The 20,474-nt window shown below is 33.9% G+C and overlaps 2 protein-coding genes and 2 pseudogenes across 4 annotated transcripts; 2 read left to right on the top strand and 2 right to left on the bottom strand.

Annotated features, from left to right (window-relative positions):
- Positions 1-3,396: 3,396 nt before the first annotated feature.
- LOC143583985 (adenine phosphoribosyltransferase 5-like) lies at positions 3,397-9,390 on the top strand. Its single transcript, XM_077066147.1, has 5 exons — positions 3,397-3,540; positions 8,139-8,231; positions 8,676-8,825; positions 8,900-8,958; positions 9,019-9,390. Exons 1-5 carry the CDS (start codon positions 3,435-3,437, stop codon positions 9,106-9,108), a joined length of 498 nt encoding a protein of 165 aa, XP_076922262.1. The 5' UTR covers positions 3,397-3,434; the 3' UTR covers positions 9,109-9,390.
- Positions 9,391-11,706: 2,316 nt separating this feature from the next.
- LOC143583973 (zinc finger BED domain-containing protein DAYSLEEPER-like) lies at positions 11,707-15,447 on the top strand. The gene is made up of 2 exons (XM_077066140.1): positions 11,707-11,818; positions 13,174-15,447. The coding sequence occupies exon 2, from the start codon at positions 13,188-13,190 to the stop codon at positions 15,243-15,245; it is 2,058 nt and encodes a 685-aa protein (XP_076922255.1). The 5' UTR covers positions 11,707-11,818; positions 13,174-13,187; the 3' UTR covers positions 15,246-15,447.
- Positions 15,448-16,248: 801 nt separating this feature from the next.
- LOC143583986 (uncharacterized) lies at positions 16,249-17,674 on the bottom strand (annotated as a pseudogene). Its single transcript, XR_013144276.1, has 2 exons — positions 16,368-17,674; positions 16,249-16,337 (listed from the first exon to the last, which is right to left on the bottom strand). The product of XR_013144276.1 is annotated as an uncharacterized LOC143583986 (transcript).
- A 1,120-nt stretch (positions 17,675-18,794) lies between these two features.
- On the bottom strand, positions 18,795-20,125 carry LOC143583981 (alcohol dehydrogenase 1-like; annotated as a pseudogene). Its single transcript, XR_013144274.1, has 7 exons — positions 20,052-20,125; positions 19,834-19,970; positions 19,694-19,746; positions 19,324-19,634; positions 19,199-19,282; positions 18,916-19,138; positions 18,795-18,830 (listed from the first exon to the last, which is right to left on the bottom strand). The product of XR_013144274.1 is annotated as an alcohol dehydrogenase 1-like (transcript).
- Positions 20,126-20,474: the final 349 nt, after the last annotated feature.

The raw sequence follows: 20,474 nt of genomic DNA on the forward strand, positions 1-20,474 counted from the left end.
AGATGCTTAAAAAATCATCCCTTTAACGTTCAACCTCTGAAATAAATGAGAGACACTCTACCAGTTACCACTATATCTGGTGTCTGCCCAAGATACGAACACCTTTAAAAGATGTGAAAGAAAGTTCCAAAAACTTTTATACACAGTGCGCACCATATTAAAAAAAATCGTTAGTAAAGTCAAAGATCTTAAAATCATAATTTGAAAAAAACTTCTTATGCTACTTGGCATGCCTATATCAAATAAAAGGTCAAAAATTCATCACACGAAGACGAAAATTATTCTGAAGCAAATGGCTAAGCATTAAAAGCCGATGCATATAGGTCACCAAAACTTCAAAACTAGTTAAAAGTCTTGGTTTTTATAAATTTTAGACGTGAGCCCGGTGTATATATAAAGGTTGTATTACTTGCTTGTTTTTGAACGTGTAGCCTATGCTCTCGTCATTTGGAGAATCTTTCTACGTACTTGCAAATAATACGATGATTCAAGATAAATAAATAATAATTTTTTTTAATTGTTTTGTGTTATTGTGAAGTAAGCTTAAAATTTTTATATTTTTATAACAAAATTGTAAAGTGATGGTAGAATAATTTTAAAGGATATATGCAACTCTATGAGAGTGAAAAAATATAAGTAGATATTGAGAAGATTAGGTTTAAGTATAAAATTAAATTTATAAACCTCAAAAAAAATAAAATAAAACTTTTATTTAAAAATAAGTGGAAGTCCTATTCGACCTAAGCCATCAGTACCGGAAAATGATCAAATCACTTATGTGAACTGAGAGAGTTGAAACTAAAAAGTCCAATGTTTAGTTGTTTAACTTTTTTAACTGATAATTTGAATCATTGATGGTCACTGACCCGTCCAATCATCTTTATTCCACTCTCAAAAAGAAATATACACATTATGCGACTATACGAGAGAAAAAACCCATGACCCAACTTAACACCCCCCCCCCCCTTCTTTTTTGTCTTAAGTGAGACCCCTTTATTAAATTAAAATCAATTTAATTAACGCAAAATTATGAGAATATCCATTTCAATGAGAAAATTTGGACTATTATTCCTCATTTGTAAAGAATTTCAACATAAATTTTATCCAAACCTGAGTAGGTCAGATTTTTCAATTTCAATTTGGATGGACATTTAAAGAATATTTTACAATTAGAGGACAATAAGCGAAACCAACTTAAACTAGGTATAAAAGTATGTTGGAATTGGATAAAAAAAATATCTTTACAATTTAATATAAAACTACAATGCAATATTTCAGATACATAAATATACATAAAGATAACTAAATAGAAAAAAAACAAAAAACTTTACAATTGTTTTCTACTGTATGTATGTTTTCTTTCAGTACGAAGTGTAAAAGGCTATTTGTTTAAAAAGGTTTTGTCATATTCTTTTGTGTATCATAACTCTTTTATATGTTGCCATGCATTCATCATATGAGTTGTATATTTTTATACCTCTTATGTAATAAGTATTTGAATAGATCAAAAAATGTGTAAATACCCAAAATAAAAAATAAAAAACTCTGAAACTGAATTTGACTCAAAAGAAATCAATAGTTAATTTTATACGTTGTATATTTTTATGCGTGTTATACAGTAAGACATGTTTTTTGTTTGGTTGTTAAAAAAAACACCTTATGTTTTTGCCCTTAGTTAATTTTAACTTTTTAATACTTAAAATTGTATTTTCATCTTAAATTTATCCATTATAAAACTTTGATCAAAAGTTGTGTTTCACTTTTCATCTGTTTGGTTGTTAAAAAAAACACCTTATGTTTTTGCCCTTAGTTAATTTTAACTTTTTAATACTTAAAAATGTATTTTCATCTTAAATTTATCCATTATAAAACTTTGATCAAAAGTTGTGTTTCACTTCACACTTTTCATCACTTTCTCATTTCTGATTTGAGTGCGTTATTTATATCCCAACATTAGTCAATGACTCAGTGGCGTACTTATTATTATGGAACGGGGATTAGTCGTCGTTTTAAAAAAAACTTTTAAGTACTATTACAGTATAAAAATCCCGACCAACTATTATAAGTAAATTTCCAACACGGTTAAAACTATCTTCACTACTTTACCTAAAAAATTGTATAAATAAATAATTTAAAATCAGTTATATATCTACGCTATATATAATACATAAGACACTTAGATTTTTAAGTAAATTACAACTTAATTAACAAATAGTACAACTTCATAACATGTTGAAGATGGACAAAATAGTCAATTAGAAAATATGCATTGAAATGGTTACAATATTATCCCCTCAAATTTACTTAACTTCTGTAAATTTAATAAATAGTTACAACTTTGAACCTTCATCTTTACTTATCTATTATTTTTAGTTTTGATTGTAAACCAACTTCTCACAAATGATTTTTCAACGGTCAAAATTTTTTCATACGTTAATATATATATTTTTTAAAACTGGACCATAAAAATAAGCATTTTATTGTCTTTAATTTGGGTATGGTATTGCTATAGTTTTTTTTTTCAATAAAAGAAAATTAACATGTTACGTATGGGGATTCACAATCTTGTTTAAAATTAACATGTTACGTATGGGGATTCACAATTCGGTTTAAAATTAACATGTTACGTATGTTTTGTCATTGAAAACAGAAACTGGACAGTTGAAAATTTAAATTAAATAGTTACTAATGCTTTGGTTTCACGCATTGAGATTCAATAATAAGTTTACCGTCCGGTTCGGTTTTATATGGCCGATTTTCGGTATAAACCATAAACCAAAGTGTTTTCTATGGTTTGAATATTCAGAAACAGACTGACCAAAAGTGGTGACTTGTTTAAACGTTTTCAAGACTCTAAACAAACCTTGAACATCCATAATTATTCCACTATTACTATGATTTTTATTTCTCGCAGCATCACGCGGCAGCCGCCTAGTGTTAATTAAAAGCACAGTTATTACTCTACACTTATTAAATACCGGTCATGTATAAATTAACATTCACGTGATATCATAAATGTATATTTATGGATATAAGAAAATACAAAAAATATTATATCTTATAATTGTTTAATAATAAAAAATACTTTTGATTCGGAGGAAAGTACAATATAATTCGGCTATAAATAGCACACAGGATAAGTTAGACACCAGAGTGGAACCAAGAGACCAAACTGACCTCACTTCCATCTCACTGGACCGGACTTTCTCACCGGACTTACAGAGCCATGTTCGCCGAGGAGAATGGTTTACACGGTGACCCGAGGATGAAGGCCATATCAGATGCCATACGGTCGTACCCCACTTCCCTAAATAAGGTATTGATTTTATTTTTCAGTGAGTATTTTGGTCCAACAGTTGGTGTGTTGGTTGTAAAAGTTGTATTATTATTATTATTATTATTATTATTATTATTATTATTATTATGCAGGGATAATGTTTCAAGACATCACAACGCTGCTGTTGGATCAGAAGGCGTTTAGATATACTATTGATATCCTTGTTGATCGTTATCGAGACAAGAACATTTCAGTTGTTGCAGGTATTATTATTTAATTATTGTTATTAACTTTTTTTTTATTTTTATATTTTACACTTACATGCAAGCAATTTAATTTAGGATTTTTTTTAAATATTCTGAATTTTTGTAGTTATTTGATTACAGTCTAGGAGTTTAATTTAGGATATTTTTTATTTTTAATTTTTATATTTTTCGGTTACAGAAATTAGGGTTCTTGATATTTAGGGTGAAGTTAGATCATCCACAATCCATTCTCAAATTTATTGTTTATGAGTAAATTTGAAGAAAACATTGTTTATAACTATTTAATATTTCCTTAAATAAGTGGGTAGAAAAGTATAAAAAAATATTATTTAATTGATAGAGAAAAAATGTTGCGATTTTTAATGTAATTTTAAGGGGGTGTTTGGGATTTGCTTATTTTCACAACTTATAACTTATAAAGTTATAAACTATTTGAAAAGTAATAAAGGTGTTTGAGATTGCCAGGCAAAATAAGGAATCCCAAACCCCCTAAATTTATAGAGAAGTGATCGGCATTTTTGTGTAATTTTAGAGCATTCTCATCCGGATCTCCATCCCATCTTTAAAATTACACTATAAAACACTACATTTCTCTTTCCTGTTCAATTAAATAATATTACTTTCTATCTTTTTCATTACAGTTTTTTCTTACCTCTGCTCACAATCAATTCAACAAATATTAAAAAATAAATATTGACAAACAAAGTTTTCCCAAATTTATAAAAAATCACTACATTTTCTCCCCCCTCCTATAATTTACACTCACAACCACTCAAAACTTTAAAAACTTTCCTCACAATAATATAGGGAATGGGTTGTGAATGCTCTTAGATTTGAAGAAAAAAAAATTTGTGATTTTTAATGTAACTTTTTATTTGACAAATTTTAGTGTACTTTTAAATGTGCATTGTGGCTCGATTGAATCTTTTTAGATAACAAATTACATTATCACTGTACCAGCAGTAGCATATTTTGATTTCGATCTTTGACTTTGTGGTCAAACCAGTTAACTTTTAATGAATCTTACAAAAATAGCCAAAATCGGTGTTTTAAAAACATGTTCCAAAATAGTTTTTTTTTAAACATTCCCTTACAAACATATCATTAAATATATATGAAAAAGAAAAATTACAACATATACAAAGATGAATAAAATGATATATTATTATTGGATATACATGGTCAACGGGTAGATTTTTTTATAAATATTTTCCTATCAAAATTGTTCCAAGAAATTAAATGTATATGAAAATTTAAAGTTACTTTTGCGAAAGTATAAGGGTGAATTTAGGCACAAATAAAATTAACGTACTAGTTTACAAATAATTTTGAAGTATGGTAATTATGTTGTAAAAAAATAGTGTAATAATAATTATTCTAGTTTAATATTCTAGTTTAAAAGTTATGGAATAAAAATAATTACTTGGAGTCATTTGTATTTTGAAGTAGAGTAATTATGTTTTTTTTTTCAATCGATTATATAAACTTAAAACTTCAAGAATATAACCAACGAGTGCACAAAACCCTCGTGTTGCGGCGAATCAAGGCATAGATATCAACGTTAAATTGTAAGCATAAAGGAGTAAGCCCCCACAAAATAAACATTTAAAAATAAAATAAAAAGAGTTGACGTGCCACAATCTCGTGCCACCTTGTGGTCTAATCGGATGATTGTGGCACCAAGAATGTCGATTTAACCAACGAGTTATTAGATCAAATTTTGATTGAATAAGTTTTTAAAAACAAACTACTTTGATACAATCTTATATTAGATTGGAAAAAAACACACAATAGATATAAAAGATTGTATCAAAGTTGTTGGTTAAAAATGCATGTTTGGTGTCGCAATCCTCCGATCAGACCACATACCGGCAAGAGGTTGTGTCATGTTAACTCCTTTTTTACCTTTATCTTTGTAAATTTATTTTTTGGGGTTACACATTTGTGTTTACGATTTGATGCCGATTTCATCCTAATTCGCGTCAGTTGTGACACGCTTATTTATATTTGATCCACCGCAACACGCGGATTTTGTCCACTTGTTAGTCTTATTCTTAAAAATATATAGTTTGCAGAAATAAGTGTTCATTTTTATATGCATTTCCATATTTTATATTTTATATATTGTAAATTTGTTTTTCTGAATTTGTTATGATATAAAGATAAACATACATAATAACAACAACAGTAATAATTACTAAGTTGATGTAATGCATTTAAAAAAGTGTAAAAAATAAAGATTACACCCTCTGCCATAAAATCTAAACTTAAATTAAACAATCTTTTGCTTTAGTAACCTTGGAAAACAGATAACAATGAAAGTTATGCATAAAAGCAAGAGATTACTCCAAAACAAAGATTTATTATAAACTTATAAAAAGTTCTTTAAGAATTATAATGTAACACGTGGGCCCTAATTCCAACTCTTGTTTAGAAAACATAGATTATTTAGAGCATATCAGCATCCAAGATTGCATGTGGATTGTTCTTTCTTGTATAATGTGTAATTAACTTAGACTGAGGGGTGTGGGGCTTCAACGGGGGCGCTAACGGGGCGCTAACACGAAAAACAATGCAGGCGTGAGCCGGTTAGCGGGAGAAGAGAGAGGGCTGCACAACTTTTGATGGTTTTTTGACCGTTGGGAGCCGAGCAAACCAAAAAAAAATATATTTTTTCTATATAATTATACCCCAAATCACCCATTTTTATACCAAAACTTCAAATCTTCACCCAAAATCAATTCATCTTCTCAACTTTTTTTTAAAAAAATGGCTGGAAATTGATTCCCAAACCTTGATTCAGATTATCTTGACGATGATTTATGGTCGTCACCGCACCAACCGATGTTTTATTCGGAGCCGCAAGAATCATCCGGCTTTCAACCATCCAACACACAACCGTCTCCTAACTTTGTTGTTCCGGAGACACAAGAATCACACGGTGAAGCTACGGGACCAAAAAGACGCGTCCACCGGAAAAAACAAGTTGCAACGGACGGGTCGGGACTGGCTTCGACTCCGAGGACGAAACGGAAAGCCACTCCGTGGTCATCGGATGAGAAGGAAGCCTTGTGTCGGGCTTGGATAGTCATTTCTGAGGATCGGCGTTGCGGTAATTGTTTTAACGTTTTTAAAAATGATTTTTAATAAAAAAGTTAAATAAAAAAGTTAAATCGAAATCTAATTTATTTAGTCATTTTGCAGCCGACTACCAAAAGAGCAAGATTTTTTGGACAAAGGTTAGGGAGACGTTCTACATGCTCGTTGGGAGTACAGAGCGGAACGCCGATATGATTTCGGGTCGGTGGTCCGAAATCAGAAAATTTGTCGGCTTGTTTACTAATCTTTTCAACAGGAACAACGGTCGTATGAGACCAAGTGGCAGTGATGATTTGGCGGTTTACAATTTCACGGTCGAAGAGTGGAAGCAGAAGTGTTTGCGAAGGTATGGGATGGTGAAGACGTGGGACGATTTAAAGTTGTGGGAGAGGTTGAAAAGGTGTTCCAAGTGGGTTGAGCTGGTGGCGCCGGACTTTGATGCAGAAGTAAGGCCAAAACGGACTAAAACTAGTTCGTCTGGAGCGTATAGCACTTCAACCGGGTCGGATTGCCGCGTTGGATTCGACCTAAACATTGCGGAGGAGGAAACGTCTTCACCGTCGAGGAGGTGGCCATTGGGAAGGGACGTCAAGGGGAAAAAACCGGCTGAGGGGGAAGCCGTAAACATCGCCAATCTTGTTGAATCCCTCAATAAATTCAACAAAACCATGGAGGTGGTCTCTTATGACAAAAAGGAAAAAAGTCGAATGAGAGATTTGGATTTTCTTACTAGAGACTTCAGTAACCTAAATCCGGTCGATCAAATGCTAATGGAAAAGCAAAAGGAACGTATCCGAAAGAGGTTGATCGAAGAAGACCAAGCCGAAGAATAAGAAGAATGTTTTTTTTAGTACTTTAATTTTTATTTTATTTTTAGATATTAATGTGTTTTTTTATTAATGTGTGTTTTTTTTAATAATTTATGAGTTTTTTTAATAATACGTTGTTTGAATATATTTATAAAAAAATAAAAAAAAAATTCGCTGGAGCCCCTCCACACCAGGGCCAGAGACTCCAACGGGGGCTCCAACACCCCCTTTATCCAGTTTCTCTCTCTGCCACACGTCATAATATTATTTGTTGGAGCCCCCATTAAAGCCCCTCACACTCCTCAGCCTTATTAATAAGTAATAACTATAGATTAGGTATGGCTTAATGACAAGGACAATATAAAAGTGACAGATAACTTAGCAGTTAGTTTGATATTATATGGACAAAAATGTCATTACCAGTTACAGTTGGTTCCTAACCATTGGTTCCGTTATTTGCTTCCTCAGATTATTGATGTTATATGTGGACCTAATTCTAACCCTACTTGTTTATAAGGCTTAGATTCTGTATCTATATTCTTGTTCACATGTCTATGCTGTTTATTAGGTGTGGATTTATGTCAAAACGAGTTTACAGTGACATCTAAGCTATATTGTTTATTATTATTTTTGTTACATAAACATTAGTTGGTTTGCTCACTGTTTATTTTTACTATTACTATATAGGAGTTGAAGCTAGAGGATTTATATTTGGTCCTCCAGTTGCTTTGGCTATTGGTGCTAAATTTGTTCCGCTACGTAAACCAAGAAAGCTGCCAGGTAACCATTAGTTTTTTTTTTTTTAATAATTTTTAAACATAAAAAAATTATTATTTATATGAATTAAACCTCATATAGATCATTATTTTTAAAAATATATTATTACTAGAAGTACATAATTTTAGGAAGTATGAATTACACTATACAGAAAACAAGTTTCATTTTTTTTCAGGTTTATATTATTGACTGTACCAAGTACCAACTGTATTTATTGTTCATTTTCAAAATCTACTAACGTGAGATCTTATTTGTCATATTAGTGTCTATATATACATCAAGTGTCATCTGATGTGACATTTAATAATTTTATTTGAACACAAGTTAGGCATCGAATGTGACATTTAACAATTAATTTTAAATATAAATGTTGCACCTCATGGGCTGCTGATATGGCATCACCTAATGTGACACCAACAATATAAAATTTAAGTTATAAATGTGTAGGCGAAGTTATATCAGAGGCATATGTGCTAGAGTACGGGACCGATTGTCTAGAGATGCACGTAGGGGCCGTGCAACCCGGTGAGAGTGTGTTGATTGTAGATGATCTCGTGGCTACAGGCGGGACCCTCTCGGCTGCCATAAGGCTTTTAGGTAAGAGTGGAAGTTGCATCCTTAATGCTTATTTGATCATAACAATAATATATGTGTCAACTTGTTTGTTGTAGAACGCGTTGGAGCTGAAGTTGTTGAATGTGCTTGCGTTATTGGGTTGCCACTTGTAAAGGTAAATTTTATTTTAGCGTTACGGGTCAAAACAAGTAAGTTGACTTATTATGGTTAACAGGGTAATTGGAGGCTAAATGGGGTACCACTGTATGTTCTTGTGGAGCCTCGCCTAGACGATCAAGACACTCATGAAGAATGTGGACTATAAGATGGCGGTATGGTGGTCGGTTAACATGTGGTGGATGGCGAATCGGTCTTTTTAAGCTCATGCGGTGGCTTTCTTGTTACAAAACAGTTATACATTGGAGACACTTTGGGTGTATGTGTGTAATTGTTAGGGTTTGGGTTTGGGTTTTTAGGTGTTTTTTTCCCATTGGAAGGTTAGCTTTGGTGGGTGTATTTTGTTGGTGGACACATTATTATTTACTTTGATTGAACCCACAAACTAAGATTTATGAAAGAATATACACCATTGTGGTGAGTGTTCAAATGTGTTTGTTTTTGTTATTCAATTTTGGGTATTTGTGTTTTGTTATAAAGGTTTATTGGATGCTAAGTGTGCCTAATAGCTATAGTATATCAATGGTACACATAATAACCTCCACAAGGACTTGAATGCAGGTATGTAAACAAACTAAACGTTTGGAGAGCTGTTTGTTCATGAACCGTTTGACGGAAAGTTCGTTTATTTAATAAACAAACAAACATGAACACATGTTCCGTTCGTTTATTTATATTCAGATAATTAATTATTATCTAGATGAGATGAACGTACACAATTGTTCACTTTTTAAATAGACGAACATGAACATAAATATTTGTTCGATTAAGTGTTAGTTGTCCGTTTAAAGTTAAATAAAGAACACGAGCATGCCCTTGTTTGTGTTGTTTGATTCGTTATAGGCTTTCATTATTCACATTGATGAATTCATAGGTTTCAATCTCTAGGCTCTGTCGATTTTATTTGTGTTCGTGAACTGTTCGTTAACGCATTCATTTCCTTAATGTACGAACACGAACATAAAATCTCGTCCGGTAAGTGTTCGTGAACATATTATTTCATTAACAAACGAACATGAACAAGGCCTCGTTCGGTTCATTTAATGCATGAATTGAGAATAAACTTTGATTAAATAAGATAGCTGTTACCCTTTCAAAATTTCAAAATTGAGAATTAATTACATGGATGGTTATGTGATATGTTTATGTCACGTGTTTCGTTTATAGCATCAACAATGTAGGTTATAAATGCATGTGTATGTTGAGATGAATAACCATTTCACATGTGAACAAAAGTAACAAATAACCCAAACATTTCTTATGTAAAGTATGGTTGTTCATATAATCATATATCAATTTGGTTTTGTTGATGATAACTAGACCATTAGATCATGGGTATATCAAACCGTACTAGTTTCGGTTTACAGTTTATCTCGAAAACTAACTACAAAACCCTTGGGAAAAAAAGTTCACAAATATTTGGGCGTTAGATATTGTACTCTCTAGACTTGGGCCTCTCCCAAAGTGAGTTCCGAAAATCTAAAAGGCTTGTTAAGTTGTTAGGCCATCTTTAACCGTGGGCTTCAAATGCCATTTGTTGTCTGCCATGCCACACGACGCCAGGCGCCAGGTAGGCACGAGAGCGTTTTTCAGTTTTACTCGAAGTGGTTTTTCAGTTTTACTCGTAGTGGTGTTAGGCGTTTCCGAGCCTATTTGGCAATGGGATGGAGGCCCACTATGGGTGTTCTTGTGTGAATGTTAAGTATTTGCCATTTGGTATTTATTGCCCACTTTAGTAACAAAAATTGTTATAACATATGGGGATGAGATCATATTGTACTCGTACTGGTACTGAAAGTACACGTACAGAATATCAATAAAACTAAGCACCAAGTACCGTACATAATTTATTGGCACGAAACTGGTACGTGTATTAGTACGGGTACCACTTTGCTTTGCTTTTTTTTTTTCATTAAATCTTTAATGATCTTATTACCGGTACAAGTAACAAATAAATTAAACTAGTACGGTACCAAATAGACAAGATTTTTATGAAAATTCATGTGAATCAAAATAAAAGTATTCACCCCTTGAAATATGTAACATCATCTCTATCAACCCTTAATAAATCAATTAAAGATTTCATCTACTATAAAAGTTACACGAATATCTCTTAGAACAAAATTTACTGAATACTAGTTTATTTATGAATTATTCATGTTTATAAATTATAACTATATAATCATTTTCTTTAGACTAATACTATAAAAAATGCACTGTTACATAAATTTCAGACCTTAAAGTAGAGATGCACAAACCGGGTAGGTAACGGTTTCGGGTATGGTCAACAAAAGTCAAAACCGGGTCGGGTAGGAGGCAGTTTCGGGTATAGTCATGTATTTTGACCGGGTTTTCCAGGTTTATTTCGTGTTTCGTGTAGGATATGGTCGAGTCAGGTTTTGGCAGGGTAAAGGTAGAACCGGTTTCAACGGGTCCGGGTCGGATCTCAACCGGATATGATTTGTGCACCTCTATTTAAAGTTTACTTGCCTCATGTAATGTCCAAGTCTTAAGTACTACTTTTAAGTTTTAAGTACAAACCTCCTTACAGTACTTGGGTTTAACTTCGGCCCAAAAACTGTAAGCCCATCATCTTTCAATCTTCATCAACCTCCAAAATTTCCAAAAACCTCTGGAGATTAAGTTTTTAATTTCTTTTATTATTATTATTATTATTATTATTATTATTATTATTATTATTATTATTATTATTATTATTATTCTTTCATTCACAAAAAACTATATAAGCTCTTCACCTTAAACCCTAGTTATCAAATATTATTAATTATTTTCCAAGATTTCTTTTTCTCATTAGCAGCAACTGTTTTCCTCATTCACCGATCACTGCCGCCTTAAGGGTTCGTTTTTCTTCACTCAAATTTTTCATCTTTATGCCAAAACTTAAACCCTAATGGGTTTTTATTATCTAATCACGATCCACACGTTTCTTGATTTTCTTGTTTGTTATTATATACCCATTTGAAATCGATTGGGGTTTATTAAATCAAAAACCAATTTATCATTGCTGATATGTTTGGATTGCAGAATGTGAATTCTTGTTATTATGATGGCGGCGTGTTTATTACTGTTTTGTTTTATGTTCATGATTTAGGGTTTTATGAATGAAAGATGAGATTTTTAGATGGTTTAGGTTTTTTATTTTGTTTGAAAATTAAACCATAATTAGTTGTATGAAACAGGGGGTGTTTTGGATTTTGGCATTGTGTTTTGAAAGTGATTGTCTGGTAGTTGATGTTGGTTATATGAGTATTTAGGGTTCTAAATCGAATCATTTTCGTTGGATTACTGCTTTAGCAAGTAGGTCGAAACGCTCTTTGTTACATCTGATTATCGTTTTGTGTAAAGTGTGGCTAAAGTAGCAAACTTTATGTTCAGAACATGTTAACTTGCAATTTGAAGTTTTATGCGATCGTTGTTACATCTGATTATCTGGTTAACATTTTGTGTGAAGTATGGCTAGAGTAGCGAACTTTATATTCAAAAACGTATTCAATTGCAATTTTAAGTTTTATGCGATCATTGTTACATCTGATTATCTGATTAAACTTTATGTCGAAACGCCATTTGTTACATCTGATTATCTGATTACTATTTTGTGTAAAGTATGGCTAAAGTAGCAAACTTTATATTAAAAAACGTATTAAATTGCAATTTGAGGTTTTAAGCGATCGTTATTAATATTTTGTGTGAAGTAAGGCTAAAGAAGCAACCTTTATATTCAAAAACATATTCAATTGCAATTTGAAGTTTTATGCGATTGTTGTTACATTTGATTAATATTCTGTGTGAAGTAAGGCGAAAGTAGCAAACTTTATATTCAAATTCAAAAACATATTAAATTGCAATTTGAAGTTTTATGCGATTGTTGTTGCATCTGATTAACATTTTGTGTGAAGTAAGGCTAAAGAAGCAACCTTTGTATTCAAAAACATATTAAATTGCAATTTGAAGTTTTATGCGATCATTGTTACGTCTGATTATTTGATTAACATTTTGTGTAAGGTATGGCTAATGCGGCAAACTTTGTATCAAAAACATATTAAATTGCAATTTGAAGTTTTATGTGATTGTTGTTACATCTGATTATCTGATTAACATTTTGTGTAAAGTAAGGCTAAAGTAGCAAACTTTATATTCAAAAACATATTAAATTGTAATTTGAAGTTTATGCGATCGTTTTTTAATCTTGCAGAAGTTTCTGTATTGATGGCTAACCCTACAAACAACAGTGAATCCCCTAAAGTGGATTCACAAACAAACAGCAAACGTAGGCGAAAGAAATCGATAGTGTGGGAACACTTCACAATTGAAACAATCGATGCGGGATGCACGCGCGCTCGTTGCATGCAATGCAAGAAATCATTTGCATATATTTCAGGGTCAAAATTAGCTGGCACAAGTCACCTCAAACGACACATTGCATTGGGAATCTGTCCCATGAGCCAAGTCAATAATAAAAGTGATCAAATTGTCCCCTTTACCCCCCTTCCCATTAATATTTTGCAGGATGATAGCGTTATTTCAAGAAAACGCTCAAAAAGTACTTCCGGGTCAACAAGTTCTCCCTTTCATCATGATATTGCAAAGATGATTATTATGCACGAATACCCGCTTACAATAGTTCAAAATCCTGCCTTTTTGAAGTTTGTAAAATCTTTTCAACCTGAATTTCCTGTTTTGTCCCTTGAAGCTATTGAACGGGATTGTGTGGGGTTGTACCAAAGGGAAAGACAACAGCTTTTGAATCTTGTTAGTAGTATTCGGGGTCAGGTTAATCTTTCTCTCGACATGTGCACCACAGATCAAAGTGTTGGGTATGTTTTCATAACGGGTCAGTTTATAGATGATGATTGGAAATTGCACAGAAAGATTCTTTCTGTTTGCTTATTACCGTTTCCTGATTCAGAGTCTGCTTTTAGTCATGCGGTTCTATCTTGTGTTGCCGATTGGAACTTGGAGAACAAGTTACTTGGCGTTACTCTTGATGAAACGTTTGCAAATAAAGCGGTTAGAAAGAATTTGGAACATTTACTTTCTGTTAGAAACCCGTTAATTGCTAACGGGAAATTCTTGATCGGGAGTTGCTATTCACGGATTTTATGTCATCTTGCTCAAGATGCGTTAGGGGTAATATCAGAAACGGTTAAAAAGGTTCGTGATAGTGTAAAGTATGTTGTGACGGTTAAATCTTGTCAACAAAGATTTAATGATATTAGAGTTCAACTTCAGGTACCGAGTGCAAAAAGTCTTGTACTTGATGACCAAAGTCAATGGAACACAACTTATTATATGTTAGTAGCTGCTTGTGAATTGAAAGAGGTATTTTCTTGCTTGGATACTTTCGACTCAAATTACCGAACTACCTTTACAATGGACGAGTGGAAACAGGTGGAGATTCTTTGTACATACTTGAAACTTTTGCTTGATGCAGCGGATATTTTAACGGGCCCTACGTATCCAACTGCAAATGTTTTTTTTCATGAAGCATGGAAGATACAGCTCGAGCTTAATAACGCGTCCGTGAACGAAGACACGTTTGTCAGACGGTTGACCAGGTCAATGCACGAAAGATTTAGTAAGTACTGGCAAGATTGCTTTTTGATCTTTTCTATTGCGGTTGTGATGGACCCCCGGTTCAAAATGAAGCTTGTTGAGTTTAGTTTTACAAGAATTTATGGTGAGGATGGGGAGCACTGGATTAAAGATGTTAGTGCCGGTGTTCACGAGCTGTTTCTTAATTATGTTGTGCTAATGCTTCCGCCACCAACTTTTGTTGTTAACGGAATTGAAGGGTTTGAAGAAGAAACAATTCTTCATTGTGAAATTGTGAAAACCGAGTCTGAAAGTGAAATATTTCTATCAACAAGGGATGAGCTATCGGATTTTGATGTTTTTCTATCGGGAATTTCGAATAACGGGAATATGAAAACGGAACTTGATCAGTATTTGGAAGAATCGGTGTTACCCCGGATGCAAGAATTTGATGTTTTGGGGTGGTGGAAGTCAAACCGAAAAAAGTATCCAACTTTGTCAAAACTTGCATCTGATATATTATCCATACCCATTTCTACAAAGTTTCAAGATTCGGTTTTTAATATCAAGTGTAATAAGATGGATAGATATCGATGTTCTTTAAAACCATCAACTGTTGAAGCACTTGTTTGTGCAAAAGATTGGATGCAAAATGGATTCTCTGGCTCGGATCGCTCACCGGACTTTTCATCATCGAGTTCTGCAAGTTTGTTTGTGAAAACAGAGTTATAGGGGTTTTTAGGTGCGAAATCGCAAGGGGTTTTGCAGGTGTTTTTATAATATCTTTTGAGTAACAGACAGAATCTAATTCTTTTTATAACATTTTATTGTTGAAGAGAAGTAGGCAATAATCGTTTCCCTTGTGACGTTTCTAAACATGATTATACTTGAGTTTGTGGTATAATGTAAATCCTTCAGGTTCTTTTTGTGTTTCTACTATTTTGATATTTATCTGGTTCATTTGTTTGTTGAATGATATATATGCGTATGTAGCGAGGTTCAACTATATGTGATGCGATTGGTTTTAACTAAAATGTGGCTGACATGTTAATTACTTTAGAAATAGTATATATATGTTATGTTCAAATGCTGCAACAGTTGATAATACATAAGAAGGTAATCACTATGCATGATGTTTCAGCACAGCTATAAAAGAGTCAAAAAAGAAATAACTTTCAGACTGACATTGTTACGTTTACAAATGTGGTTAAAGTATTGCATTTAGTGGTTTAAGCATAGTGACATGGTTGTGTAAGGTTATCAAAACGATAGATGTCATATAATAGTTGGGTCACTCAAGTATGTCATTTGACTTTAAAGGTCACACAAACATATGATTTGGTTTTAAATAGTCATATCCTCCTAGATATAAATTTTATTTTTCCAAAGTGAATCACTAGACTATGAGGTTTGGTGTAACAAAATCATGTGTTTCCTGGCTTTAACAAGGTTGTCAAGGAGAGGCTGATCCACCTCTAAGGAGAGGATCGAGCCTTTATACAAGACGAAAGTAGAATGATAAACACTAATGAAGAGAGCGAAAGACGTTTATGATTTTAACATTTTTACGCCCTTGGTGCGCTGTGATAATTATAGAGGACTTCGCCTCTTCGGGCTTGCACGCTGTTGTTGGTTACGTTAAATCATTCAATTTTAAACATTCTTATAGAAACCAAATTGAATACAGAACCTCAAACTTTCACATGTCAAAACCCAAGCTTGTTTAAAAAAAAAATATTTGTGTGTAACAATTATGCAGCTTCAGCCTTGTTTAATTCATTACTTTGATTATAACCAAAACAAAGTTGTTCATTTTCTGTAAAACTATGTTTTTAATTGAGTTGTCAAGTTAACGACTTTTCACTATTCAACTTGGACGATGTGTATCACAAAATTGCAGTAATCGCCAGTCGAGCAGTGGGGTGGGGACTAGCGATTAATCAGCACCTAGTCGGGATTTTTACAACCATATTTGTGATACGGTTTGAATTATACATTCCTCTAAACGAAACAAGGTCAACTGTGCAGTCAAACTACAAGAAAGCAGAATAAGCAAGCATTGTGCATTTAGCAAAACATCCAATATCTTGACTTCAATTCACTTGTCAAACTACACATCATTATAAGAAAACATAACAAAAGCATAATAACCATACCATAACTTTCAGTCATCATTTAACTTCAATTAGTTCCGGAATCAATAAGCACAGGAAGCCGGCAATGCAGACTAATCGACTTATCAGTTTGTCTCGTCCCCGGAACAAAAAACTGAAACACCACAGTCAAACAAGCACCCTGCTGAGCAATCCCATAAAACGCACAATCCGGTTTCGCTAAATGACACTGAATCGACTTAAAAAAATGCTTCACACTAACTTGCACACTCATCCCATCCCCTTTATCAACCGCCCTTTGCGTCCGCATCTGAGCCGTCAAATTCTCATCCCCAGCCGGGACCCGTGCCTGCTCCCCTATCACCTTCAGCTTCCTAAACTCCGACCCGAGTGTAACCAAACTAGTCTAGATTTGCAAATGCAAGTCGCCGTATTTAGTTATGGAAACGTTTAACACATCACCGACGTGTTTCATCCGGTCCACAAACGACTGCAACTGGTTCATATCAGGAACTTGGACTAGCGTTTGCGGTAAATCCTGAGCCATGTCGAGAGCCGACTGGAGTTCAAGAACATCGGCTCTGGACAACGGTTTGGATATCGGGACATCTTGAATCACAGCAGATTTATAACCTTTGGTTTCAAACGTCAAAAACGGCATCGGCTGGCTTGAATGTGGCGGTAGCTTCTTAACCAGCTTAATCTGTAGTCGGTTGGCGGTGGCGTCACCGCCAACCGAGCCGCCAAACTCGGTGTAAATCGTGAGAACACTACGGAGGGCCCGGTGGAGGAGGGAGAGGTCGATAGTGAAGGCGATTCGGTCATCGTTTTGGCTGGAAATGCGGTAGTCTTCGAATAAGGCTTCTTTTTGAAACTGCGCGATTGATTGGATTCCGTCACCGTTTAAGAGATTGTGAAGGAAGATTGCGTGGTCTCGGGTTAGGTACAGGTAGCAGATTTTGCCCATTTTGTCTAGGGCTTGTAAGAACCGTTTCTCCAGCAGGTTAATACCGTGATCGGTTAGAAGGGCTTTAAACTTCATTTTTATAAAATGTAATTAAAGTGCTCTAGAAGATCTTCAATCTGTGAATATTATTATTAAGATTAGATTAGGTATCAGTATCAGTCTAAACCCTAAATATTACGAACATAAACGAATTATTATACTATAAGCAATTAACTACAGAAATAATAATCATGTTAATGTAAGTATGTAACAATAGATAATCGTGACAAACAGATTAAAGAGAGAGTACCTTGAGCTTGATGACGGAATGAAATTGGACGGATGGATTGGAGGAAAGCATCCCGCGTCTATTAAGAGTTAACTTTTTCGGTATGACAATTTGCATCCCTGAGATTTGAACTTTTTTACTTTTTTTTTTTTAATTTGGGACTTTTTGTTGTGTCGTTTTTATTTTTTAACTCGTTTTTTTACCGGTGGATTTGTTGGAGTTAAGTCGTATCTCTTACATCGATTGATTTTAAAAGAAAAAATGTGTGATGATTAAAATAGTTGTTGATACCTAATCTGATTTAAATGAAGGTTACCGAAGACTAATTGGTCCGGTGGTAGCTCTATCACTTTTCTTATGGAAGGTCATGGATTCTAGTATCGCGTGGATCAATAATGGATCATTATGTTTCCGAGTTTTCAAGTTGAGCCAAAGGGTTTTTAATTATGGGTGGGCCATGTCATCACGTTATGTTCTTTAGGTGAAAAGGTGATCCTGAGTGTCTGTGCATTTATTGTTAAAGAATCATGAAGGTTGTTAAATATTAATGAAATATTCTTAGGGTTTAATGGCGGCTAACTCGGCACACCCTGAGTAGTTTGTCCAAGTAGCCAAGTACCCGGGGAAAACGTTCTTTGGCCGAGTAGTTTGGAGCAACTACATGTACTCGAATGGAGTAGATGGATTATAGATGGGATGGTTTTGGTTGACTTTAGATCATATTATTCTATTGGTTAATTGTTGAGTGAGTACTTGGTACACCACGTCACCACCCTTAAATTGAGTAGTTTTGGGTTGTTAGGATGTGACACTACCCTATTAATTGTGTTTCATTACTTTAATGTTATTCAAATAACTCTACAAATGATATTCTTTTACAAGTAGGAAATAAACCAGATCTCAACAACATATTTACTGGTAACCTTTAAGAATCAAATCAAATGTTGTATTGATCTCAGAAAAAGTTCCTGCAACAAATCAACCAAAAATTGTTACGCTTTCAACCTTTCGTTACATTTTTTTTATAAATAATTCAACTTCAGATAGATCTACCTTGTTCATATACTGTTTGACGACATAAGGAATATCACTTCACGGTTTGTAGTTTCCGAAAAAAGTACCCTTGAGAGTCCTTTCGTTAAGCAGATTCATAGGACTTGTTTTGAACACGGCATCTTAGATTTGTTGCAACTTAACTACCGAGCTCAAATCTTTTGGCATTGATATCAACCCCAATGATCCTTGAAGCACAAGCAAATCTTGCACCTTCAGCAGCCTGATCACACACAAATTATGACCTTTTCATACAAAATTACATGTTTAAGAGAAAACTTACAGCAAGTCCCACGGCTCCCAGACCAAAAATCGCCACCGAAGAGCCTCTTTTGGGTTTTTGCCACATTTAGAGTAGCACCTAACCCTGGAAAAAAATTATTATACTTTGGTCAAAACAATATGTACCTGTCGAGATCCCGCAGCTGAGAACACAAACTTTATCAAGAGGTGCATGAGGGTTGATTTTAGCAAGACATCCAACATGAACAACTGTGTACTCGCTGAAAGTAGACGTCCCAACAAAATGGTAAATTGGTTTTCCGTTGATTGAAAATCTGATCGTGAATCATGACTCCCCGGTCAGTGTTGATCCTCAAAAGGTCGCGCATGTTGCTCTCTTCAGAATTACAATGAGCACATTCTCTGCATTCTCCGGTAAAAACCGGGAGCACCTGATCCCTACCTCAAGATCAGTCACCCCTTCACCATCACCTTTTCATCATATCAACAAAATCGGTCAGATTATAAATTAATCGAAAATATTGTTAAGAGTCAAGCATACCCTCCTGCCTCATGTCCTAAAATCCGAGGAAATACAGGATTTTGCCCCTGAATAATTTGCTAGTGATTAAAGATTCAAGAATTAATTATATTTTATATTAACAAAATTGAAAAAAAAAATTATAAAAAAGTTACTTTGGCTACCCAGAAGTAAACATCAGTGTGGAAGAGGGAAGTGAAGAGGATCTTAACTTGGACTTCCATTTTCTGCGGCGACACCACCTCAACTTCCTCGATCACCCGCGGCTTTCCGGCTTCCCAAGCCACCGTAGCTGTAACAATCATTCAGTTCGGATGATTACATCCATTATCAGGTTATAAAAACATTAGAAAAGAATGAAGAAAAGGCTTACCTTTGCATCGAATCACCTGACCGACAGTGGTCGGCATTTTTTTTAACTTAATCGCTGTAAAGAATCTGAAAACAGTTGTAACTGGTTTTGTTTGATTTTTTGATGTGAAGCAGTAATAAGAAGAATGGAGATAGGGAAGAATTAAATTAAATTAACTAAATGATTATAAAAATTGTTTTTTAAGTAAATGAAACATTTGGCCCCCAAATTTTTAAATGGTGTTACTAATTTACATGAATATTCCTTGTGTGTAATATAATTCAAATGCCCCTGGGCTTAACAGGAAAAAATTAACAGAATTAGTGTCAGAGCTGAAAAGGTTACAAAATTCAAACAAGCCGTGAACTTTTAGACATCGCCCTACCTAGAGTAGGTTTTTGATATGGAGCTCGAAACAAGCTGAGACTGAACTTAAGCTTAGAC

Source organism: Bidens hawaiensis, unplaced genomic scaffold, assembly GCF_021521415.1.
Source record: "Bidens hawaiensis isolate Kalapana, Puna unplaced genomic scaffold, B.hawaiensis_p1.1 tig00032749_1, whole genome shotgun sequence".
Lineage (NCBI taxonomy): Eukaryota > Viridiplantae > Streptophyta > Magnoliopsida > Asterales > Asteraceae > Bidens > Bidens hawaiensis.

Excerpts from the sequence above, each read along its gene's own strand:
- LOC143583985 (XM_077066147.1), top strand. The coding sequence starts at position 3,435 with ATGTTTCAAGACATCACAACGCTGCTGTTGGATCAGAAGGCGTTTAGA. Across the intron at positions 8,232-8,675 it reads TAAACCAAGAAAGCTGCCAG|GCGAAGTTATATCAGAGGCA; the intron begins GTAACCATTAGT and ends ATAAATGTGTAG. Across the intron at positions 8,959-9,018 it reads TTGGGTTGCCACTTGTAAAG|GGTAATTGGAGGCTAAATGG; the intron begins GTAAATTTTATT and ends TATGGTTAACAG.
- LOC143583973 (XM_077066140.1), top strand. The coding sequence starts at position 13,188 with ATGGCTAACCCTACAAACAACAGTGAATCCCCTAAAGTGGATTCACAA.